Genomic DNA, 26,591 nt, shown 5'->3' with positions numbered 1-26,591 from the left:
CTGAAAGGCCCACAGCAGCCATCTGAAAGCTAATAAATATTTCATCAACAGAATTGAGCATAGTTTTATTCTGACAGTTTTAGAACCACAGTGAGATACAGACTGCCCTCAGGTTGGGTTACCCCACGGCCTGGTTCACTTCCTTCACCTCTTCCTCTATGACAGCTTCAAACAGGTAAAACTCTGACACCTTTTGGTAATTTTTTCCTCCCCAAACACATTAACCCTGACATTGGAATCTTGAATCAAACTTACAGTTTTGTACATTTTATACTGCAGGTTAGATTTAGGGCTGAAGACTTTGTCGGTGCCAGAAGACCCCAAGGGTTTTATGATTTGGGTCAGCAGGAGGAAGTCGTTGAAGAGGAAGCCATACAGCTCCTTGTTGCTCTTGGCTTTGTAGAGTTTCCCACTGTGCAGAAACTTGCGTGGCCCCAAGCAATTGGTCACAGAATTGAACACAAGTTGCTGAAGAAGGAAAACAGAATCCAGAGAAGAAACGATGAATTGAGGTCATTTTAAAAAAAATTTCAATTTGAAAGCATGGGCTCCATCAAATTTATTGGAATATATATTAATCTCCACCAAAGCCCATTTCTTAGGCACAAACCAAACACCGCTTTGAAGACATCAAGCAGTGCCATTTGGAGCCAAAAACCAGGTATGGTTCTAGGGATTTCCGGTGCCAAGATGAGCCCTTGCCATCAATCCTGGTGATTTTCCACTAGGGTTTTGCCAGTGTCTCAGGATGATTGGGGCTCATCTTTTTTTTTATGTAATGAGTAGACTCGGCAGTAGAGAGGAAAATACTTGGTCCTCTCCCACCTTGCTGAGTATCAGCTGTGTGCAAACCAGGCTGCTGGAGTTGGCATGGACCAGTTCAGCCTGGAGGCACTGAAAAACCACAAACAGTCCTTCATGCTTCAGGAAAAGCAGGGGTGACTCTTTGTCCTTCCATGGAACAAGTGCTACTTTCCAAAGTGCAACTAGCATCCAGGCCCTTAGTACATGGCTGTGTGACAAAACTCAGGGGTGCTTAGTGACACCTCAAAGGCAAACAGAACAGAACTGTATCGGTGCACATGGAATCTCATCCAACTCGCTCATTTTGAAAATGTGAAGGGGACGGGTCTCTCCTTCCCTCTTATGGAACCTGAGAAGCAGCTGTGAGGGCATAACAGAGCTTCAGCATCCCCCTGGGTTCTGTCATGATACGCAAGCAGGTAGAGGGGGACTGAGGCAGAGGATACCCCACTCAAGACCGAGGGGGCACTCCACCCAGCAGCTTCAAGGCCCAGGCTTCCAGAGCTACTGAACCCCACAGACCTATTCGAGGAGAGAATTTTTGAAGGGGTGACAGGGTTCTCAACATGTGCCCCCAAGAGATGCCTCTGTGGTTGGAGAACTGTGGGCCACAGGGAAGTGCTACTGCCCCATTCTGCTGTTGGGTGAAGGAGGGCTCCAAGCAGGCCCAGAAGACTGATGGCGACAACCAAATGGAGCCTTCAAAGAACATTCTGCACCCCTTGGCACTCTGAACCAGAGCCTGGAGACCAATTTGGCTCTTTTGGTTATTTGTACCAAGAGAGTTCAACCCCCTTGGGGTCAATGCATCCAGAGAAGGTGAATATCATTGGATTGAACGCTGGTAAATGGGATGTCATTCATCCATACTCAAAGCTTAGGGCCCCCACTTTGCCAGGCTTATACTGAATACTTTTGAATTGGGAATAGTCTTTACACTTCTCTATCTTAACACAAGGATGCCAAAGACTGCATTTATTTGATATATAATCACTGGTGGGTATCCAGATCTAAGCCACACATGATAGAGACATGATCACACAGAAACGAAAGCCACTACATAGCCTTCCCATTATCATAGACACTGTCAAGAGAAAAACAAAACTCTGGGCAAAAGCTTGGAAAAACTAATCAATAAAGAACGGCAACAGTTTACTTTCAAAGAGGGACTATAAGTCACAGACTTAAATGGTAAGAATTCTTTTATTCTTACTGTCTAAAATGTAGACCCAATCTTCATGGTATCCCCTCCTATTGAAGCTGCCAGACTCAGGGACGACCCCCTTGCTAAAGTTTATGTTGCCCCATCAGCATTTCTGCCTAGCAGAAGCAGGAGGTGGTCCAAGTGTCTTCAGGACGAAGTTAAAGCTCCTCTGAATGACATACACACCCTGCTCGACCTGGCCAAGCCTTGCCTTACAGCCATATCTCCTCTCATTCCTCCTCAATGCCTCTCTCAAGCTCTGCCTTCCCCCTTCATTCATTACCAGAGCAGTATCTACCAACTTCGACATCCACTCAAGTGCTACCTTATCTGATGCCTGCCTGAACCCCTCATATTCAGGATTCCCTGAATCCTTCCTCCCCAATACATGTTCTCACAGCACTGGATGCCCAACACTTTGTTGAGAACATTGGTTTAACCCACCTGATTTCTCCAGGATTGTAAACTCCCTGAGAGCAGGGGTACATCTTATTTTCACATCATAAGAATTTAGTACTGACCAATAGCACATGAGCTGGTGCTCAATAAATGGTTTATTGATTGAATGAGTAAGTAAGCCCACCAACCAATAAATGCCCCTGGATTGCATATCAACACAAAATTGCAAAATGGGAGCCCACATCCATCACCTTGGCTTCCACAAGCCTGCTTCCATAATTTTGCTTATTCAACACCTATGCCGAAGAATGGTAGGTAAGAGGGCAGGAAAGGTCCAGTAGGGGTGACTTCCTCAGGTAGTCACAGCCTTTAGGGCTTATCAGGAGAGAAGAAGCCATAGGAAGAATAGGTGAAGGTGGAACATTCATTCTCCTTGGTATTCTGGGAAATCTTAGTGAGTGTCATGTGTGTATATGTGTGTGTGTGCATGAATACAGAGGTAAATAAAGAGAGAAAACAGGCAGAGAGAGTGAATGACACTAAGAGAAAGATAAATGACAAAAAGAGAATTAAGGATCAAAGGAGAGACTTCTGTTTCTAGCAGTATGGTTGACTAGATACTTTAAATGACTCACCCAATGAAAACATACAAACCAAAAAAAAAAAAAAAAAAAAACCTTAGTAAACTATAAAACCCATTTTTAAATGCAAGCAGGCTGGCAAAAAAAAGTAAGAAATTTTCAGAGGCCCAAAATGAAAATGAATATGAGAACCTTGGAATTAAAAATGAAAGCCAATTTTAGCCCTGAGAGTCTCTCCTAAATTCTGTAACATTGGAGCTTCCATCTTCATGGTTATGCAGGATGAAATAGACAGGGTACAACATAACCTGGATCCACCCAAGAGAGGTATTCAATTGGAGAGCCACAAAACACTGAGTCCCAAAGGATGAATGACAAGTAAACCCAAATGCAGAAGGGACAAACAAAAGAAATGTGTCTATTTCTGACATCAGTGTAAGTGTAGAAAAAAATAACCCTGAGAATTTGTAATCAGTAAAAAGCGCTCATGGAAGCTTATAAATCCCAATTCATGCAATTAGTGTGATGCAAAATATCTCTAATTTTAATTTAGGGTAATCCTCTCAGGAGGAATGCCACTTCAAACCTCAAAGATCCCCACAGATAAAGTTCCAAGGAATATTGAGCTCACAATAAAAAATTACAATACATACAGAAAAACAGAAGGCAGTGTTTAGTGAAAACTAGCAGAAACAATGTATACAGAAGCAGACTCATAAAAGTTTTAGATATTGGAATTATCAGATTCAAAAGACACAGAAATGTACTTTAAATGTGGTAAGAAATAAATGTGAAGCATTAACATTTGAGCAAGGAACAAGAGACAAAATAAACAGATTTGGGGAAGTAAATGGAACTACTGGAAAGGGGAAATAGAATAATGAAATTTAAAACTTGGTGGATGGCTTAAACTGCAGATTAGACACAGCTATAGAGACAATCAGTAAACGGGAGGCTGGAGAAAAGGATGGTTTATGATTTTTCTTGTCCTCTTTCAGGCTGACTGTCTTGGCTCAGCCAGGAGAGACCCAGATCCCACCCCTAATGTAGCTACCTCAGACAGGCCTTCACACTGCACATGGGCTTGGATCCACTCCAGTCGGTCAGAGTTCTCCTTCTCACGTACTCCTTCATTCACTTGGGAACACAACTCTTCTGCTTTCTCCAAGGCATGTTTCAAGTGACTGTGGTCAGGATGGTTTTCAGGAGTGTTTTCCAGGATCTATGTAGGAGAACGGAAGACAAAAACTTTCTTGTCTTGCCACCTTTCTAGACAGGGTGGGTGAGTCTGGGGTTTGTTCTCTGGAACCCAGGTTTGGCAGAGGTAGGGCAGAGTCCTTTCCTGCATAGCCTACTTAAGCAACCACATCTCTGAACACCTACCATGGCAACCAGCATTGAGCATAATGCTCCTTATTGGTTCCAGGGGGTGGCCTTGCAATGGACCTTTCCTCTTCATGTACCCATGTAAAGTGTGAGGCTCCTACCAGTGGGTCCAATCCTTGAGGCCTAGGCCTCAGTCCAGCCCCTGAATGTCCCCAGGGAAAACTGCATGAAATACCCGGTAAAGTGCCAAAATCCCAGGGCAAACTCTGTTTATGGCTCTAAAGCTCATATGAAAACTCACAGGGTCATTGATGGAAAATAGAGCTGTAGAGCTGGAAGGAACCCTAAGGTTTCTCTCTGGAAATCTTTACTCCATATTACAGATGCAGAAACTGGCCCTAAGCCTCGGAACCTGAGTTCAGTGCTCTTCCCCAACTTGCTCATTCACCTGTGGGAATGTAGGATGGAATTCCTGCATTTGATCTAAACAGGGAACCTCTGGAACTTTGTGCAAATGGTATGGTGAAAGAATGAGTGTTTTCCTGATAGACTAGTTAAGAGTGCAAAATCTGGAGGCAGATCTCCTGGGTTTAATCCCTGTTCTGCCATTAATTAATCATGGTTTGAGTGGATAATATAAATGCTAAGCCTCAGTTTCCTCATATAAAAAATGGGGATATTAATAACACCTCCTTTATGAGGTTGTCGGAGGACAAGTGAAGCACTTGGAAACACTCCTGGCACTTAGAAAGCACCCAATAAATGATAATAATGATCAGATTCTCAAAGGACCTTAAGTTCCCTAAAAACATTCATGGACTTCTGCTCTGGGGTGAGAATGAAGAAAGATCCTAAGCCGCATTTGAAACATACCAGGAGAGTGTTGAGGATATACTTACCAACAACTCCTCTATATTCAAATAAGTCAGGTGAGCCTTACCCTGAATAATATCTCACCTCAAAGGTATCACTTGGATTTAAAGTCCTAAGTAGGTGCCCAAGTGGAGAAAAATACACATTCTGTGTCTTGGGGTGCACCAATCAATTCCAAGTCACAGCCTCACAACCCCAACTCTGGATTCATTAGAATTCATGGGGAACTCTGAAAATTCCTAATGCCAGCCTTGCCTCATACTGGGACTCAGGGGTGGGACTCAGGCATTTGAATTTTCCAAAGCTCTCCAGGTGATACTAATGTGCAGCTGAGTCTGAAGATTGCAGCTCACCTGGGAGTCCATATGGTTGGGTTGGGATCTGGAAATTTGTTTTGTTTCAAAATGAAAATGGGCTTATTGATTTTTCTAATTGTAAAAAATTTGTGCAATACACAAAATTTAGAAAATTCTGGAAGTTATAAAATGAACCTAAAATCACCCATAATCTCCCCAAATGGAAAGGAACTCTATATACATATTAGTTAATGTACTCTGCCTAGATGCATACCCACACAATTTTTTGAAGGTAGAAATTGGGTCATGTTATACATACTATTTTTTTTCCCATGGGCAGGCACCGGGAAATATACATACTATTTTATACTTTTATTTGACTTAACAGCAGTCATATTAATTTCATGTTAGTAGATATGGATCCCACTGTCATTTTAAAGGGATATATAATAATATAATATGTAATGTCAGGGTGAACCATATGCATTTAAACAGTTCCCCTTTGATAAAACATCACATTGTTTCCAATTTTTCAATGTTATAAATATTGCTATGCATCCTCCTATATAAGTCTTTGAACACTTCTCTGATTGTTTCCTTAGATAAATTTGCAGAGGTGGAACTGGTGAGCCAAAGAAGATGCGCAGTTTGATCTCTACACCAATCTCTAAAAGGCTGGATTTCCTTCTTACCCAGCACTGGGGACCTACGATCCTTTCAATATATGCCCATCCAACAAGCCAAAAATAAGGTATGTTCTTGTTTTATCATGCATTTCCTTTTTAACTGGTGAATTTGAACTTGTCATTACACTTACTTAGTATACAAATATACTAAATAATAAAGCTAACATTTATTTATATAAAGCATACATTTATATATGAGCAGGCTTTTTACATATATTAATTCATTTAGTTCTCATAACAACACTGTGCAGGAGGTACTAATTAATGTCTCTGTTTCACAGAGAAGGAAACTAAGGCATAGAGAGGTTAAATAACTGGCCCAAGGACACACAGGGATGGTGCCAAGATTCAAACCCAAGCAGCTTGGCTCCAGAGTCTATGTTCTTTATCACTATTCTACTCTGCCTCTCAGAAAAGTCTAGTTGCATATTTATCTATTTTTCCACTGGGGTATTTGCTTTCCTTTTTGAGTTTTATGAGCTCTTTTTCTTAATGCAATTTTATTGATATATATCATATATTCACATACCATGTAATCATCCAAAGTGCACAATCAATGGTTCACAGTACCATCATATAGCTGTGCATTGGTCATCACAATTGACTTTTTTTTTCTTTTTTTGTGTGAAAAATAACCTTTTTACAAAAAAGCAATAAATGTCAAAGCACACCACAAAAATTAGTTGTAGAATAGATTTCAGAGTTTGGTATGGGTTATAATTCCACAATTTTAGGTTTTTATTATTAGCTGCTCCAAGACACTGGAGACTAAAAGAAATATCAGTATAATGATTCAGCAGTCATTTTCATTTGTTAAACCCGGCCTCCTCTGTATAACTCCACCATCACCTTTGATGTTAGAGCTCTTTATATACATAGCTACCTATGTATATTTCAGTATCTCCTTATGTATAGTCAGAATATGTTTACCCAGATTATAGCAGTCATTTGTCTTTTAACTTTGTTCCTTAAATTTTATAAGCAATTTTTTATTTAATAAAATGTTTATTATTCAAATAATATGTTAAAACATTCTTGATATGAAGGATTCAAACACTACGGAAGTATTCAGAACAAATGTAGAAGTTCCCCTTCAGTAAATTGCTCCAGAAGAGACTGCCAACAGACTGAGGGACACCCCTTAAGTACCTTTATTTGCTCTACATAAGTTCAGTAGGCACGCACAGAGTTTTTTCCCCCTTTTTACAAAATGGACCATATTGTAGGATTGTTCTATAATGTTTCTTTTTTCTCATTTGATGGCATATTCTGAATACTCCTCCATGCTAATACATAGAAGTCTCCATCTATCTTTTAAAATATTTTCATAGGACACATCTACCACCATTTATTTAACCACTCCTCTTATGAATATCTAGGTCATTTCCAGAACAAAAGTTTTTTTTTTTTTTTAAGATTTTTATTTTAGGTTGCCAAATCTATGATTCTAGATTCTTTAAGGTTCTGTCTTTGGTGTCATGCTAAGAGCTTAATCTTAGTACTTTTATGTTTTAATCTTAGTAATTTTATGGTGTTCCATATGTATCTTATAAATGGCTACCTTTTAAAATTTTCTTCTTAGTTTCATTAGTTTTCAGTTCATTCTCTTGAATACTCTAGAGGACAAAAATTATAGTTCGGTAAATAATGATAATTTTGTTTTTCCTTTTTTAATATTTATGCCTTTCAGTTCTTTCCTGGCTAGATCTTTAGAAAACTTGCTTTAAAAGCTGGTTCTCAACTTTAATTTGCAAAAAAAAAAAAAAACAAAAAAACACTGGGGGAAGTAAAGGGAACTATGGCTCTAGTTAATTCGTAACTGTCAGGTTGGAAGAAAGGAAATGGTAGGTTGGAAGCTGTGCCGGTTTGAAGCTATTATGTACCCCAGAAAAATCCTCATTCAATATTGCTGGGTGGAAACTTTTTTATTATGTCCATAGAGAGGTGACCCTCCCAATTGTGGGTGGTAACTTTTGATTAGATGGTTTCCATGGAGATGTGTCTCCACCCATTCAAGGTGGGTTGCTTACTGGAGCCCTTTAAGAGGGAACCATTTTGGAATAAGCTTTAGAGCCACCAGAACTGATGGAGCCAAAAGAACAGACAGAGCCCCAGGGAAGCCAATAAAGAAGTCTGGAGAGAAAGCTAGCAGATGTTACCATGTACCTCTCCAGCTGAGAGAGAAATTCTCGAACATCATTAGCCTTCTTGAACCAAAGTATTTTTACCTGGATGCCTTAATTTGGACATTATTATAGCCTTGCCTTAATTTTCATAGCCTTTGAACCGTAAACTTGCAACTTGATAAATTACCCTTTCTAAAAGTCATTCCGTTTCTGGTATATTGCATTCCAGCAGCTAGCAAACTACAACAGAAGCTTCTTTCAAAATGAATTATTTGACTTGTTTTGAAAGAAGCCCATTTTTGACTTGTCAGTGTGCCTGCACTGTATTTTGTGAACCTCAGGCTGGGGCCAGGCTGTGGAGATGCTCATATGGCTAAAGGATTTGTAACATACAGGGGGAATGAGCAAGTAAGTAAATAAATTGAGGCTAATGAGAGTCAGGTTTCTCATAGAGAAGGAAGTACAAATGTGAATTAAAGTAGGAGGTACTGGTGTGAACTCATGAGTTCTGATACACACAGACAGACTAATATAGAAATAAAGATGAATGTGTGTGTATATGAGAGAGAGAGAATGCATGAGTTCTGCCCCTGAGAGGCCCAAAAGAGAGGAACACCCCATAGCAATGAGCATGCCTATCACCCAGTTCTAGATTTGTAGATCCCATTTTCCACTAAGAGGCAGTTTTCTAAGACGCCTCCCTAAGAGCTATACTCCCTGTGGTTAGATACTCCTGGCTCAAAGATGTCAAAATCTATTCCCTCATTAGGGACACCAAAACATTAATTTTCTTCTTCACTTTTGGTATTGAAGTTCCTCTTGAATTAAAGGAAAAAACGATCACCTAATATCAACATGGAGTATCTGAAGCTGGGTTGTAGGAATCATATTTCTTTCTTTCTAGCTAGGTATGAAAATCAGGGCATAGAGGCACCACACCTGTGTTAGGAAAAGAATAAAGAACTGAGGCTTCATTTTCTGACTTATAAGATACAGGCCAGGTGGCCACACAGTGGAAGGCTCTGTGTTATCAGCTCTTTTTACGGTGAATGAGCCCTTCCATCTGAGTTACCAAGCAGACATCTTCAACATCCTGTCGGTATGATTTTTTCCTAACAGATACCTGGTGTGTTGGCTGGGGAACTCCTCCAGGACCCAGACCCCTGCAATCTGAGAAAGTATTCTACTGCATGGAAAGGCAAAGCCGGAACTTACATTTTTAATGATCAGTGGGTATCTGGTTACCCGTTGCATCGGCTTCAGTATAAAACTAGAGAGTGGCATCCCTTTACATCGAGGGTCCATCGCTAGTCTCTGAAATAAGAGATTTTTTTTAATGCACTTAAGAAATCTGCAAAATCCAAAGTCAGTAATAACAAAATCAATGTCATTTAGGAGTCCCTACCCATTCTCTCACTTCTCTGCACAACTCAGGATGCTGGTGTTATCCCACTCCAGATGGAGAATGGGAGATGCAAGGATGGGACTCCACCACCAGAGCTAGATATGCTCTCCTGATTCAGCATACCTTCCATGGGATGCAGTTCCTTACTTATAAAGATGAGATTCTGGCTTTACAGAGAACATTTCTTCTGGATGTGGGCAAAATTTTGTAACATTCCCAGGAATAAGAAGAATTGCAAGACTACATGGACAGAATGAAAATTTCCCTCAAGTCCTAGAGATCTGGAAAGGTTGAGTCTCATCGTCTGGAGCCTGCCCACACCTCTGGGAGGCCTGGGCAGGGCAGAAAGTTGAGTTCAGTCTATAAGCCATTGCAATTATAGGGACCCTTAGCTCCAAAAGCTCTGGTCAGGTGAAGTGTCTTGAGATGGGCAGCTGCCATAGCCAGGGCCCTAAGCCCTGAGAATGGTCAGCATCTGGACTTGTTTCAGCCTTGGATGTCATCAAAGGAACATCTCACAGCTGCCAAAGGTATGCCAAACTTCCACTGGGGTAGAGCAGGAAAGGTGAATTGGGGAGAAGAGGAGGGGACAGCAAGGCCACTGGCCTGGACCACAGTCAGCTTTTCCCTGTAGTTCAAGTGCATCAATGATGAACTCATCCTGCCCATCCCAGGGGAGGTCCCAGCCCTTGGCTCTCGCCCCAGCAGCCCTGGAGTCTGGTAGCCCAGTATCTGCTCTGCAGTCCCCATCCCACCCTAAGTCTATTGCTTAGCAATGACCTTTGGATGCCCATTCATTGCATAGCAAATCTAACCATTTACTGCTAAGAAACACTAGGGAGAAATAAACAAAGAACAGTACATAATGCCATGACTAAGAAGGGGCTACACTTGGACCTCCCAATGAAAAGTCAATAAACATGATTATTGGGGAGGTGAGAATGGTCTGTCCCCAAAATGTATGAGATATAAGATAAGCCTGTTATGCTTCTTCTTATTTTGCAGTTTATTCATAAAAATGTACCTGTTTGGTGGAAGTTATTTAATTTAATAAGTTACTTAATCCTTCTTATGTTTTTTTTCCCTTGGAGAGGGTGGGACTATTGGAGGAGCCGGGCTTGCCAGCAGGGTGCCACCGAGGCCAAGACACAGGCTGCAAGCCCATGATCCGGGGCCTCCAACAACACTGGACCCATCTCCCAAATGTCCCCTGGTGTGCACAGGGTCCTCCAGACTCCCATCATCTCCCAAGGTAGAGGTCCTGGTACCCCACATTTACCCTCATGGCCCTCCCCAAGCTTGAGCCCATAAAGCAGAACCAGTGGGGAAAGGAACAAAGGTTCCATTGGGACTGCTGGTCTTTCCCCCTGCAGGTGAGGTGCAGAGACCAGAAAGAACTGAAGGTGGAGGGATCAAACACAACAGGAAACCTGAGACCCACTAGCCCTCCTGTGCCTGACAACTAGGATGGAAGATTTAAACATGCATCTGAACAAACCCGGAGCACCTGGAAACAAATCCTTGTGGATGCTTCAAGCTTCCAGGAGCAGGGCTGGCACCTCCTTGTCAAGCCCATCTCCCGTGTCATAGTCACCCCACCACCACCCACCCAGCCAGAACCAGGCCCCCTGGGGTTTAGGCAAGACCTCAACCCATACTGCCTTCCCCCCAAGAGATGCTTGCAGGCCTCTGGACTGGCTCCTCATGACCTCAGCTGCCCAGAGATCACCGCTGTGGGGCAGGGTCTCAGCCCAGCCTGGTTTCCTTACTTTGACAAACTCCTTGAAGTCTGGGGCCTCGTCGGTCTTCTGCTGGATCAGGGCTGCCCCGTTGAGCTGGCAGCTGCAGAAGCGAATGTAGGGCTGCATGTGTGGCAGCTGGGCCGTCAGGATGTCGCCAATCATCTTCACAGGCATTTTCTCCCCAGACATCTTCTTGCGGACCCTCAGTGCCCTGCACCAGAAATGCAAGAAGTGAGCCCCCTGGCTTCATGCCATCAGGGGTACGTCTCTAGGCTGTATAGAAACACAATGTGTGTCAGTGGTACAAACCCGAGGGCCACTAAGGTGTCTACCTGGGAGACAAGGGGACGGGAAAAGAAATGCATCTACTGCCACAGAGAGCTATTTCCTTGGCATTGTTTGCTCACTTTTAGGAATACCATCTACTTTTAAACAATCTTTTATTGGGACATATGGAAAAAAAGGAATATATCAATATTTATATCAATATTAAAAGTGAACTTGATAACTGCACTTAAAGTGGTTACTTAACTGAATATCCTTGTTCTTGGGGAATAGACACAGAAGTGTTAAGTGTTCAAGGAGCATGAAGTATACAACCTACTCTTTAAGGGTTAGAAAATAGATGAGTGATGAAAGGAAGGAAGGAGGAAGGAAAGGAGGAAGGGAGGAAGGAAGGAAGGAAAGGAGGAAGGAAGGAAGGTAGGAAGGAAGGAATGACAAATGTAGCAAAATGCTAAAAATTGGTAAATCTGAGTATCTGGAGGTTGTTGGAATTCTCTGTCTAGGTTTTGTATTAATTTTGCAACTGTCTTATTAATTTGAAATTATTTCAAAATGAAAAAAGTCAACATAAAACCAATCTATTGGACAGATGAATAAAAAATATGGATAAAAAATAAATAATTAATAGGGGGAACAAATGTTTAAATATTTGGGGTAGATGGAAATACTAGTGGTCAATGAGAGGGAGGGGTCAGGGGTATGGTATGCATGAGTTTTTTCCTTTTATTTCTTTTTCTGGATTGATGCAAATGCTCTAAGAAATGATCATGGTGACGCACATACAACTATGTGATGATATTGTGAGCCACTGATTGTACACCAAGTATGGAATGTTCATATGCTAAGAATGTTTGTGTTTGTATGTTGTTTTGTTTTGTCAATAAAAATATTTTTAAATATATATATATTTTTTTCTTCTAGAGGAATATGGGATCCTGCTTAAATAATTCAGGCAAGATCTCAGTGTCAATGTTTCACTTTACTGATTGTCTGGGTTGAAAGTCCCAGCCTGTTTCTGGAGCACAGAAATAGCCCATGAGCAGTGACTATTTCTAGGGGATTTGGAGGCTCATTTTCAAACTAAAGATGGTAAATCGATCACCACCAAAAAACAATCCCTCTCTGTTCACCACAACCATGTGTAAATGATCGTTTGACAGCTTTGTTGCTGTGGCTAATTTGAAGTTGACTGGATTTGGAGGGAGCGTGGGAATTCTGAAAAGCAAAGCCCATAATTGTGGTCACGGGCCAATGAACCCAAACAGTTTATACCCTTGAAGCTGAGAAAAGGCCTTGGTGAGACTGGGAGGTGTTTGATCTGGAGTCCAGCTACAGGCTGAGTGCTCAAGGGCCCTGTTAGCCAGGACTAAGCATCCCACTCTTCCAGGCTCCACCACGTGAACTCCCAACACCAGCACCTGGAAAGAAGGCAGCTGAGCTTCTACACAAGAATGACAAAGCTCTAAGCTACTATGAGGGCAGAGCCATGACATACAAGTCTATGAGAGTCTTTTGCTTAATCTAGTGACCACAGAAAGCACACAAGTATCTGTAGGATGGCTGGTTGGACAGATGGATGGAGAGATGGATGGATGGAGGCATGGATAGGTATGGTATATGATTTTAACATAAGGCTGGGCAGATGTCCCTATGAATTCTTTTGGTTGCATGAATGGCTGTGCTGGAGAAGCTCTTGAGGCAAAGGCAGAGCTATGTGATTCCAAGGAAAATCTGTGATGTTAGTAGCAGGCTTGAAATTTTCTTTGTCCCACACTTTTGGCTCAATAAAAATTCCTTGGACAGGTCAAGCGAAGGAGAGGGACTTAACGGGCAATGAGTCTGAAGCATCAGTGGTGGCCCCTCTCCGTGGCTGTGCCTGTGGGGAGAGGGCCAGCAGCTCTGGCTAGCCAGGGTGTCAGCAGCTGGCTCAGGAAAGGCTCCTGTGAACTATAAATAAGGGCAGACCATGTAGTGGCCACTGCCCACTGTGGGGGTTGGTGTGGAATATTCCCCAAACTGCAGAAATTTTCTCCAGGCTGATTGTCACTACCAACTCTGGGGGAGAAACAGGAGCCCTCAAGTCAAATGGTCCTATGATCACAGCCAAATATCCCCATGTTACCAACATGCTGTGGTTGAAAACATGAAAGAACACCATCATTCCATCACTCTCTCTACGAGGAGAAAACCATCTTTCTGCAATGGGATAAAAGTCCTTCCACTTGTTGTGTTCCTTTTTTAAATGATAGGAGAGACAAGGAAAAAGAAAAAGAAGGAAGATTGCACATAGATCATCCTTGCTTGGGGAAGTCAAATCAGTTTCTGGGTTTTGGAGGCCCATGCTTGTGGACACAAGTAACCAGGAGGCAGGCCTAAAATCAGGCCCTACAAGGGAACCAGTCTCTTACTCTGCCACGTTGCCCTCTGGAGGTCTCCCGGGACATTCTATTGCATGGGTAAGATTTATGAGGACCAGGTTTGAAAGGGGTTGAACAGGGGGTGTCCCCAGGCCCAGGGGTCATGTGGAGTGGTTACAGCCTCAGGCCTCTGGTGATCTGATTTGTCATCTCATATAGTGGTTTAAAGATTAGAGGCCTTTTGAAATGCTAGTGATCAATGAAAGGGAGTGGTAGGGGGTATAGAAAAAAAAAGAGGGGGAAGAAAGATTAAAATATATTGGGTAGATGGAAATACTAGTGGTCAATGAGAGGGAGGGGTAAGGGGCATGGTATGTATGAGTTTTTTCTTTTTTCTTTTTATTTCTTTTTCTGGAGTGATGCAAATGTTCTAAAAAAATTATCATGGTGATGAATATACTACTATGTGATGATATTGTGAGCCATTGATATACACCATGTATGGAATGTTTGTATGTTAAGAATGTTTGTTTTTAGCAGTATGGACAACCAAAGCAATAGGCTGAGCCCCCAGTCTTGGGGTTTGTTTATATGAAACTTATCCCCACAAGGGATAAGCTAAGCCTACTTAAAATTAGGCCTAAGAGTCACCCCAAGAGAACCTCTTCTGTTGCTCAGATGTGGCTCCTTTCTCAGTCAACATCCAATCAAACTCACTGCCCTCCCCCTTTCTATGTGAGATATGACTCCCAGGGGTGTGGACCTTCCTGGCAATGTGGGACAGAAATCCTAGAATGAGCTGGGACTCAGCATCAAGGGATTGAGAAAACCTTCCCGACCAAAAGGGGGAAGAGGGAAATGAGACAAAATAAAGTGTCAATGGCTGAGAGATTCCTAACAGAGTCAAGAGGTTATCCTGAAGGTTATTCTTACACATTAAATAGATATCACCTTTTTAGTTAAGGTGTAGTGGAGAGGCTGGAGGGAACTGCCTGGAAATGTAGAGCTGTGTTCCAGTAACCATGTTTCTTGAGGATGATTGTATAATGATATAGCTTTCGCAATGTGACTGTGTAATTGTGAAAACCTTGCGTCTGATGCTCCTTTTATCTACCTTATCGACAGATAAAACGTGGATTAAAAATAAATAAATAATGGGGGAACAAATGTTAAAACAAATTTAGTAGATTGAAATGCTAGTGATCAATGAAAGGGAGGGGTAAGGGTATGGCATGTATGATTTTTTCCTGTTTTTTTCTGAATTGATGCAAATGTTCTAAAAAATAATCATGATGACAGAGAACATTCGCGTTTGTATGTTGTCTTCGTTTGTCAATTAAAAAATAAAATGAAAAATTGTGGAACTGTAACACATATCAAACTTTAAAATCTGTTGTATAACTACTTGTTAAAATGTACTTGGAAATTAAAACAAAACAAATGAAATTCCAGGAAAAATGTTACCAAACCCAAGAATAAAACATGTTTTAGAATTTTGAAAAAAAAAAAAGATTAGAGGCCTTGAACTGCAAACGATTATGAATCAGCGAGTAAACATTTCAAAGAGGGCTCCGTGTTTGTTGAATGAATAACAGCTTGTAACGTTTTGAAGTCTATAGGCCAAGTGGACGGTGACAGTAGGAGCCAGCAGGGATAAATGCTTACGATGTGTCCAATACTTTTTTTTTTAAACATATATTACTTATCCCTATGCACTGTTCAGGAAACAGGCATTCAGAAATAGAGTGTTTTTACCAAAGTCACCCAGAGGCAGGCCTTGAATCCAGGTGATTGTACTCCAGGGTCATGCCCTGCAGGACTGTGGGATACGGTAAAGCACGGCACCCCCAGACCCACCTCCACCCCGAGCTGCTCTCAGCACCCGCCCCGTTCTCCACCCAGAAGCAGCTCTTTTAACTCTTGCCATGTCTCATCCCAGTTTCTTTCTCTGCTTCCTTCTGTCCCACATCTCATCCCCTCTGCACCTTCTCTCCTTGCTTTCCTTTCTCCCCATTTCTCTGTTTTTTCACTCTTCTCATTCTCCCCACCCCAACCGAAAATTCCTTTTTTTCTTTTTCCTCCCCTTCCTGTCTGTGTCACCCAGTATATAGTTTTCTACCTTTTGCTTTCCATTTAAATAAAATAAAAGGGTGTCTGTTTGTAAGGTAAAAAGAAGTAAGTTGAATAATGTAAGTTTGAGTAAAATATTTTCCGTTTTAAAGGATCTTTCATGTCTTTAAATTTGTCCATCAAGAAGGCCAAAAAGGACCTCGGTGATAATAATACAACAGTTCTCAACGTGTGGGTTTGCCCAGCCCTGTCTCACCTCTTCATCCTTCTGCCAGCTACCCCCGGGAGTCTGCACCTAGACTCCGACACAAAAGCATTCTAGATCTTTCTGTCCTAGCTGCCTATTAAAGGCTCATGTCTCAGAGTTTGGCTTAGCCGTAGCGAGTTAGCCAGTCGCTCTAACCCTCAACCAGGACAATCAGGAATAGGAAGCCCCTATGTCCCAGTTTGTTCGATAAATCCTGCGATCACTGTAAATATAAAGGGTTTCTGGGCCTGCAGGTCTGTGGATGCTCAGTTAGCGGCATTCCAGGGAGTGCTGCCTTAAATTCTCTTTATCCAAAACTACCTTCTCCTTGCAGCCTGACAGGAAACCAAAAATCTCCCATCCCTGGGTTAGTCCTTTGCATTATGAAATTATGTCCATGCAACAAAGCAAATACAGCAAAATGCTCATTCTAGAATCTACCATGGGTTTATGGGAATTTCACCGTGCAATTTTATTTTGATTTTTCTGTATGTTAGAAATTTTCATAATATAATGTTGAGCAGAGGATAAAGAACTCAGGTTCCTTGAAGGTACCTGTTAAACATGAGGATTTTATCTGGAAGATAGCCCAAACTGGTTGACTGACAGTGTGCACACTGAACCCTTGATCTCCTAGCTCCTTAAACAACCCTGTGTGGTAGACAGGGCAGGGACTGCTAGTGCACCTTGTGGTTCAAAACAAAGGGTCAGGGGCAGACCACGGTGGCTCAGCAGGCAGAGTTCTCACCTGCCATGCTGGAGACCCAGGTTCGATTCCCAACCCATGCACTTCCTTACCCACCCCACTCCCCCCCCCAAAAAAATTCAACAAATGGTGCTGCAATAACAGGATATTCACATGGAAAAAGAATAAAATGTGACTTCCACCATACAGCATAAAAAAAAACAAAACCAAAACACCTCAAGTGGCAGATACAATTCTCATTCCCATTTCACAGATGAAGACACTGAGGTCCAGTGGAGGCAAGTGACCTGCCCAAAGTCCCACAGCTGGGAGCCCTAGCAAGATATGAGCCTGGGTCTGGGGCCAGGCCTACGCTGGGGTCACTTCTACAGCATCCTCCTGCAGGAAGAGGGATAGAAATACCTTCCTAAAACCCCAGCCCAAACTCTTCTTTAATAATTTGTATTCTAGAGCATAGAGAGACTGGAAATGCTATTTTTCCTTTGTGTGCACCTCTTTGGACCTCCTCTCTCCCATCTCTTCATCCATTCCCGAACACATACCCCAGAGAGTGGGAACTTGAATTACTTAACGCTGTAATGCTAAGGGGCCACATTTAGGAAAAGGTGCTGGCCACTTCCTGTTACATGAATGTAAAGATCAATCTGGGGAAGCCCTGGGATACGAGAGGTGGCCCCTCCTTACAGTGGGCACTGGGGGGCCACAGCCAGCTCCTACCACTCTCCCCCGAGCCCATGACTTCATCTGTGTTGTTGTGAGGTGGACATAGTTTATTACTCTTATTTTTAGAAACAGAATGGACCACTGTGATGATCTAATCCAACCCTCTCCTTGTACAATTGGGGAAACTGAGGCCAAAAGAGGAGGGGCAGTGAATTGGGGTCCAAATTGTGGTCTCTTGACTCCTGGCCCAGTGCTCTCCCCTCAGCCCTGTAACTGCCTCTAGGAACTAAAACAGGGGTAAACTATGAATGGTGGGACATTACCATTGCGCTGGTTTCACCGAACAGTGAAGAGTTCCACCGTTCCCGGCTAGAGGAGACTAGACTGTCTGCCGTGGAACACGGTTCGCCCCTGGGAGCACGGGTCTCAGGGTGGCAGGCTGCACCATGCCGTGCGATGGAGCCTGCCGGCCCTGGGGAGCCAGACGTGGCACAGCTCCAAAAATTCTAGAACCACCATGAGGCAGGAACGGGGAGGCCTGGCAGAGGATGCCCTCTGCACTGAGACATTTGAGGCATGTTTCTGGAGCGCATTAGGGCATAACAGGGTAAGGGTGCTTGTGAATGGACATGAGCAAAACAGGCAGACAGACACACAGGCAGCATGCGTGGAGGGGACACACGGACCACACGGAAGCGCTAGTGCGGAAGCTCCAAGCAGGCAGAGCATGGCTGGGAATTAGAGAAGAGAGGCTTACTTCAGTAGTTTGATATTACACATAATCAGCTCCTTCCAGTTAACAAAAATCATAGCAACCTCTTTTTCTGTCAGCAGCTCAGACTCCATCAGGGGTTTCTGAAAGATCTACAGATGCAGAAAACGAAGCAGTTCAGAAAGCAAACAGTTAGCTGAAAACTCGCACGCACACGCACGCGCCAGTCTGTTCAGAACAACAGAAAGGGCTCAGGTGCCTGCGGCTTGGCTGGGAAGCCTCTGTGCTGAACGCCCTCCTCTGGGTTACAGGGGAGACCTGCACAGAGTCAAGCAGCAGGCGAGGGGGTCCTACCTGCCCACCGTGAGAACACGGGCACAGCGGGAAAGTGGGAGCTTAAACACACGTGCAGCGAGGGCGGGCCGTTAGTTCTCGCTGGCAGCATCTGCAGCCCAGACCCCCCAGCGTTCCCAGGGAGGAAGCCCCAAGCAGCACTTCCTGCCTTGCCAGCTGGGTGCTGCACCCTTCGCCTCCTGGCCTGCCGGGGCCAGAACCAGCACATGCGGCCCCACAGCGAGGGGGAGGGCGTGCTCCTCTCCTGGGCTCCAGGAAATAAATGATCCCTTTCTGAGCCCTGGGCAACTCACAGTGAATCACAGATCTGGGTGGAATCCCCTGTGGTTGGGTCTCTGCCTACAAGGAGGTCACTGTCCACCACTGGAGGCTCTTCTGAGGGTTCTTCAAGGATGGGGATAGCGAACTTTGACAATCTTGCCAAAGACTGACCCCTAGGAGCCTTTAAGCCGATACTGACCCTGGCATATCCTGGGGCCACCCCATACAGCTATGCCTTTTGTGCACTGCCCAAAGGGGCCAAACCTGAGGGGGCAGCACAGCGTAGACAACCTAAATTGCATAGTTTATGACAGTCAAGTATCTTGAGAAAGGGGCATCTTTTTCCAATTTGTATCAGCACTTTCTAGGCTTTACTGGTGGTCTCATGGGCCAGAAACCCACCCTATACTCATCCAACAGTGGGCAGCTCAGTCCATGTTTTCCTGATTGTTGAGAGTGTCATATGAGATGGGCTGTTTAGGGGGGAGGGGTTCCAAGTATTACAATATTTTTCAGACTGTAGGGTGGCCCTAAGATCCAACTTGGCACAACCCTGCCTCCCACGATAGAAACTTTCCATGCATATGGACAAAAGACTTCTTGAAAAGCAGGGGTGCCCAACTCTGCATCTCCATGGCCCTGTCATGGCTTCCTGGGAGGGAGGTCAAGATGAGGCAACAGCTAGGTCGGGGGGTTCCTGGGGGACCTGGAAGGAAACACCTTCATTCTCAGTGACAGATTTTTCTCAGGGATACCCTATAGCACTAGGAATCACTCAAGCTATCAGCCAGGACAATGCCAAGGGCCAGGAAGATAATTTGACTTGGTTTGTGGCATCTACTAGAGCCCAGGCTCTCGATTCCCAGGCCCACATATCTCCTTCCAACTGACTCCTCAGGGACTCCTTGGCATGAATGATCTCTGCCCCTTTAAAGGCATGACGCAGAGTTGGCCAAGGATGACAATTTAGCCATCTTCTCTTGGAGAAGAATCTACATCATTTATATACCAGATGCTCCCTAAGCACCAAAAAGTTTCTCAGGCTCGGTCTGGGTACAGGTCTCCTTCGCAGAGGCCTCCTCCTTCTTCTCCCACCCCTTGCCAGGGCCCCATCTACCCCCCACAGCTGCCCATACCTCAGTGACCAGCTGCAGGTCATTGACATAGTTCTCCTCTGTGACGATGAGTTCGTGGATGTAGCCTTGTCGCTTTCTTTCAGTTGGGGTCAACATATCCAAGAGATGTAAGTCTGAACACCCTGGAAAACACAACCATGGGAACAATTTAGTCCAAGTTTGGGGAAGTCCAAAGAGCTTCAAGTTGAAGTCCCTGGGTCCTTGTGGCTGCTGGGTCTTGTGGCCTAGGGGTGGCCCACTCCAACAGGGTGGCCCACTCCTGTTTTGTCAAGAGCACTAAAATAACATTAAGAGAGAAAACAACAACAATTGACCGACATTTCGCACACCATGCCAGGCACGGGGCTAGCTAGGGGCTAAGAGCTTTGCAAGGACAACTGTATTTAACGTTCATATAGATGCTACCCTCATCTCTGTTCCACAGACAAAGAAACTGAAGCTTAGAGAGTATGACTCACCCAAGATCTCTCAGCTAGTAGTGGTGAAGTCAGAGCTGAACCCAGAGAACTTGGCTCCGGAGACCATGTTCTACCCTAGACCACTGCTGTTGAGTCCAAGCTGCAGGAAGGCAGAAGGCCATCTTGAGGTTGGTTTTTCTAGGATGATGCAGCTGTGCTGAGGGTCTCAATGGACTGGGGAACCAGGCTGATGCAGTGAGCATCCAGACTATGCAGAGCAAACTCTCTTGAATGAGGACACTGGACCTGCCCCTACAAAATCCTCCAGCTGTCTGGATCACCATCTCCAGGACCACAGGGACCAGGAAACTCAGCTGTCTGAGGCAGAGGCCTCTCTGGTTGCAGATCTGAGATGGTGCACACACAGGAGGTGGTGCCTGTCCTTGACTCTGCTCACTACCATGTTATTTGGAGTTTTATTTGCTTTGAATATTCTGCTGGCTCTTTGGCAGAGGCTGTCCCATGACACAGGCACACTGGAATGAAAGTGGGGGGAGAGGCTCGGTTCCCAGGAGCCACCTCCTTCTTCTAGGCCAGTGGTCTCCCCATTTCTTTTTCTCTGGAATTCCTTGTTGAATTGCAGAAGGCAGATTTGTAAAATAGATAAAAAGGAAGGCGCCCTGGGTGTGGGTGGGAGAAGGTCTACTGAGGCCCATCCACTTGCTTTTCTCATCCCTTCTTCTCATGAGGGGGCACAGTGTGAGACTTCCTGATGCAGACCAGGGGCTCCAAGGGGGTGGTCCCTGGACCAGCAGCATCACCTGCGATGCTGGAGTTGGGACCCAGAAGCTGTGAATTAACAAGTTCACTGGATGATTTTTGAGGTGCACAAAGTTTGAGACACCTGCTAGAGATGATCAGCATTCCTCAGAGTTTCCGTATTTCCCAAGGGAGATACTGGAGGTCATGACCAATCTAGTGTAGATGCTAGAAGCTTCTGTAAATAGAATGATCCCTCGGGGGCGAATGAGATCATAGACTTCTTGGCCAAGGCTTCACTGCTCTAGAGATTAATTCTAAGGCTGGGGTGCTTCCAGATGTCAGTTTCATCCCCTTCCCTGGCTCATTGTACTTTCTGGGTGCTGTAGCTGCTCTTGTCAGAACAGACTCCAACCACAGAAAGTTTCTAGGATGAGCAGCAGGGATGGGTGGAAACAGCAGGGTGAGTCATCATATCTACACCCTCAAACCCATTTGTCCTAGAGTTCATGCTGACTGCTGCAGTGTGCAGTACAGGGGCGGTGAGGTGAGGGTGAACCTTTTTGCACAGGTCTGCAGATGCCTCTGGGCACTTGGGCCCTTGACTCAGCCACTGGCTTGGTCCAGCTGTTCTTCCTGCTTCAGGGCACTGATTGTCTTTTATTAAAACAGCTGCATCAACAATAAATTAGCAGGAAGGAAGCAAATCTCCAGCTCCTGCTGTGTGAGCTCAGACCGATGGGACGCTAAGTGATGTCACCCATTTCTTTGGCTTTAATTGAGGAAACCACCCAGGAAATACTCAAGTTTGGGGGGAAAGCATATCCTACTCCTGCCCCACCCCAACCCCCTTTTATTTAATTTTTTAAAAATTTTACCAAACTCTCCTGTTAGTGATTCAAAGAGCCCAGGGCTAAGGGCATTTCTTGGATTGGATGCAGTCCTTGCATTGTAGGGACTTGTGTGCCTTTTCATGGAAGCAGAGTCTTCAGGATGCTTCTTTCTGTAGGGATATTAGAATATTGGGATGGAGCTTTAGGTCTAAAATATACCTCACAAACTCTGTACAATGATGCTTGCAGTGATATCCCTTGGGTATTTCATGTATGCATGAACTCTTGCTCTAGAAAATGCATGTGTACAACACATATTTGCACATAGTCTATAGGGCTTACAAAGCTTCTTTTAAGCCCGTTCATAGATCCCATTCATTCATTTGATAAATATTTACTGATATCCTACCATAAGTCTGGCACTCACTGTGTTGGAAGCTGGGGATGCAGGACTAAGGAGGAGAGAAGTCTGCCTCCAGAGCTTATAGCCAAGAACCCTGGGGCTCAGTGGTCCTCAGACAGGAGGACTGCCCCCTCCAGCCTGAGGGTGGTACTGCCCCCTCCAATGGATTCTTCGTTGCCCTAAATATTGGAGATGACGGCTAAATAACCTGCAATGTATGGGATGGAGAATTGCCTATCCCAAAGACCAGTAACACCCACTTTGAGAAACGCTGACATGACCAGAAACCAACACTCAGACAAAGGATCCACTATGCAGCAACCATGGTGCAAGTGACCAGAAAAGACACTCAGAATGCTTGAGGATTTGGAAACAAGGACCAGTGAGGAATGATGGATGACAGGAAGTAGTATGCCTTGGATTTCAGATGTTCTTCTAAGTCTTCAAGTTTTACCCAGTGCAGCTTTGAGCATTGGTCCAAGAATCTGAGCTGGCCCCAGCCAGAGGTCTGATCCACATGAAGGGGTGCATGAGGAGGCTGCCTGGCCTCCCACATGGGCAGGTCAACACACCCAGTTGGGCCCTGGTAGGGACCCAAGCAGTCCAGGGGAGGTGCTGTGTGAATTTGATTCCATCCCATATAGAGCCAAAAACCAGCCTGCCTGTAGACAGGGAGATGACCCAGATGGCCCTTCCAGGACCCAGAACTCAATGAAAAGCAAAGATTACCATGGGGAGATTCTTCTCTACAATACATGCCTATGATGTTGACTTGGAATCATCTCTTTGGCCACTGAACTGACCTATGGGGATGTGTTTTTAAAAATTCTTGCTATTTTACTGGTGAATGCCAGACCAAAAGAACCATTAAAGACTTGAAATAGGCACTTTGAACTTAAACATATCATTCCTTTGAAAATGTAATATTTAGAAAAACAAGGAAGTTTAAAAACTCCATTATTCAGAGCAGAGTAAATGGAAAAGACATTTCAAATAATTTTCTTTCAGGGTGGAAGAGTTTGGTCTTCCTTTCCTTTGGGTACCAGGATAAACATGGTTTGCTGGCACCCTTTCCCCATGAAAAATGAGAGGATGAAGTCCTGCAAAAAATTTTCCATGGACATCTTGGTGTGATGAAGGGCGTCTTACAACTAATGAAAATCCACTCACAGCTGAAACAATATTGCAGATGACTCCAGGCAGTTAAAAATGATTCCCCATTACGGCCCACATAAAATTCCTAACTATGTGCTGGTCCTTATAACTGTATAGTTAGACACATTTTCAAGACGGAGAGAGCCGCAATGTTCCTTCGGAAGGATCTCAGTTTGGGGCACTGGAGAAAAGTATGGGAAAATCTTACCCAAAAGAGGTCACCTTGTCCTTCTCAACTGTCAATCATGTGTTCATAATTTAAATAAATATATTACAAAAGTAATACAAGAATTCATGCTTATTACAAACATCTTAAAGCATTCAGAAACATTTAGGGTAAAAAATGAACATCGCCCCTCTCCACGCTCCCAACCATTCTACCTCCTTTCCCAAGGAGAAGCATAATTTTGAAAACCAAACCAACCCCCCACAAGCTGGCTACTGAGCAAAGCAAATAAACAGGGCTTGTTCCTATTATAAAAGAGCCAAAATATACAATAAATTGGTCAATAAATATTTATTAAGTTCCAGCAAAGTCCAAGAGACACAAAATACACAAGAGACTGCCCTTGTCCTCAAGGAAACTCACAACACTGGGGGAGACTCAACATGAAAACTAAAAATATCATCCTTTGAATAACAGGGCAAACTAGGCACGCCAATGGTGGAGACCGTAGGAACGCAGAAGAGAATGGTGAAGACCACAAGAACTTGGAGAAGTAGACACTCTTCCTTCTGAGGGTAGAGGGGTTCCACAGGGAGTTTCTACTGGTACTAGGCTTCAAATGGCTGGGGAGGATGGGGTCATTAGTGGGGGTTGTGGGAACTAGCATGAGCCAGCATTTGCCCAGGTACAAAATAAATGTAGAGATGCTGGGGAGATACAGTGGGAAGTAGGAAGGGGCTAGATTATGGAGGTCCTGAAGCCAGAATTGAGTTTGGAAAGAAAACGTGGAAGGACCAAGGATGAGAGCTAGTAACATCCAGCGATACAGAAGCTCAGGTGATGGTTTTTATCTTTATGGAAAAGAAGATATCAACATTGCAGGGACATTCAGCCCAAATCCTCTGGCTTTGGCCCAGGGTCAGCAGGATACATATTAAATGGGACCCGCAGAACTCCTGTTTACTCTGCAGGCTTCTCCAGTGTTGACCTGGATGTAGGGAATGGGAGGCTTCATGGTCCTAGTCTCCCCTGGCTAGATGTGCCCACTCCTGCAAGGTTGCACTGGACTTTCCTGGGAAATTGATCAAATTGCACTTCTCTCAACATCCTGGGCAGTGTGGTAGGTGTGGATGTCTGGTCATGTAGGAAAAGCAGATGAAACTCATGATGGATACAATGTGAAGAGAGTCTTTTAGTCAAAGAACTATGCCCCATCCTGAAGCTGATGTCTGAAATCCCACCACTCTTTAAGCAACAAAGTTTTGCTGTCCCACCATGAACCAGGAGCTGTGCTTGGTACTAGGATTCAGGGATGAATGATAGGCTCGGCTTGTCCTTCAGAAGCCTGTGGTCTATGAGAAGCCTTGGCCTGCCATCCAGACTTTAGTCCCGGCCAAACTACAGACACCTCCTAGAGGGGATCACTTTGAGTTGTTCTCAGCCCTTGAGACTTCAGAGTTGCCAATTCTTAAGGTTCAATTTTTATAAAGGTATAGAGAAGCCAGGTGGGCACAGAGGCCTGAAGTAAGAGGTGGGAAACATCACTCAGTGGTATCAAAGATACCTCTAAGTCCAGCTGAGCCCACTCTGGCCTTATCCTAGGACCTACCATGCCCAGTGCAGCTAGGTCCCTCTTGGAGCTTTCACTCTGCTCCATTCAGTCACAACCCAGAAGTTTCTAAGTGCCCATTTGACTTCCACATAAGCTTAATCTCTCAAGGAAAAGAATCCAGCCTACGTGGTTTGCTGGGAAGTTTATCGACTATTGAGAAGTGAAAAAAAAAATCAAATTACTCTCAGGCATACAATCATCTCTCAATTTTCCATAACTAAGGGTAGGACATTTTCTTTAAAGGCCTATTCACTGCCTGTACCTGACGCTGGTATTCCTGGCCTGCACCATGTGCCCTTATGGTATGCATCATTTAGCTCTTTCCTGGCCCCATTTGAAGTCACCACCCTTGTTTTTCTTTCTTCTTGAGATTCTACTTTCACTGTGTGCTCTCCTGTAGTATTTTAGGTATCCTTAATAGCCGCTGTAAATAAATCGTCTGGTAACACAAAGCAGATGGAGGTGTTAGAATGAAAATACAAATGCATTTTTATTGGAACACGATGGAGGAGAAGGTAGTTTTGACTAGAGGGATTTTGTAGAGAAGAAGGAATTTGAGTTGGACTTCACCAGGGAAATACCACAGGTGGGGGTAACAGTGAGGGATTTAAGCAGAAGGAGTAGTTGGAGCAAATGGGAGTAGAGTGGAGAGCTGGAGCATTGGAAGTAGAAATGGATGGACAAGGAAACTGAGGTACTAAGGTTAAGTAACTTGTCAAAGCCTCAATTAATCAGCAGCAGGGGCAGTCTGACCCCAGAGGCTACCATGCCAGACTTGGATATCCAGGGAGGTACAACTAAGGTGGTGCTGGACATCTGAGGAGGCATCTGTATTTTGTCCTGGGTTGTAAAGCCAGGGAAGGTTTTGGCTGCATGTCAGAAAGATCTCTGTGGCAGCTGCATGGAGGGTGGACCAGAGATGTGGACCCCAAGGTTGGCTGTACATTGAAGTCACCTGAGGAGCTTGCATAAATCCCAATGCCCTTGCTGCACCCCAGACCAGTTACAACTGACCCTCTGGGCTGGGACCGA

At 44.2% G+C, this 26,591-nt stretch overlaps 1 protein-coding gene across 5 annotated transcripts in view; it reads right to left on the bottom strand.

Moving 5' to 3' along the window:
* Positions 1-26,591, bottom strand: part of ITSN1 (intersectin 1) — a 263,233-nt gene that overhangs the window by 12,216 nt on the left and 224,426 nt on the right. For all 5 annotated transcript variants that reach the window (XM_077118883.1, XM_077118885.1, XM_077118887.1 and 2 more), the window contains 6 exons: positions 20,234-20,355; positions 18,528-18,634; positions 11,470-11,653; positions 9,511-9,609; positions 4,043-4,210; positions 256-468 (listed from right to left, as the gene is read on the bottom strand). In XM_077118883.1, the coding sequence (XP_076974998.1) occupies positions 256-468; positions 4,043-4,210; positions 9,511-9,609; positions 11,470-11,653; positions 18,528-18,634; positions 20,234-20,355 (893 nt within the window). The remainder of the gene's footprint in view (positions 1-255; positions 469-4,042; positions 4,211-9,510; positions 9,610-11,469; positions 11,654-18,527; positions 18,635-20,233; positions 20,356-26,591) is intronic.

Source organism: Tamandua tetradactyla, chromosome 10, assembly GCF_023851605.1.
Source record: "Tamandua tetradactyla isolate mTamTet1 chromosome 10, mTamTet1.pri, whole genome shotgun sequence".
NCBI classification, from domain to species: Eukaryota; Metazoa; Chordata; class Mammalia; order Pilosa; family Myrmecophagidae; genus Tamandua; species Tamandua tetradactyla.
Note: the sequence above shows the minus strand (reverse complement) of the source record. Positions and strands in the feature narration are given on the sequence as shown.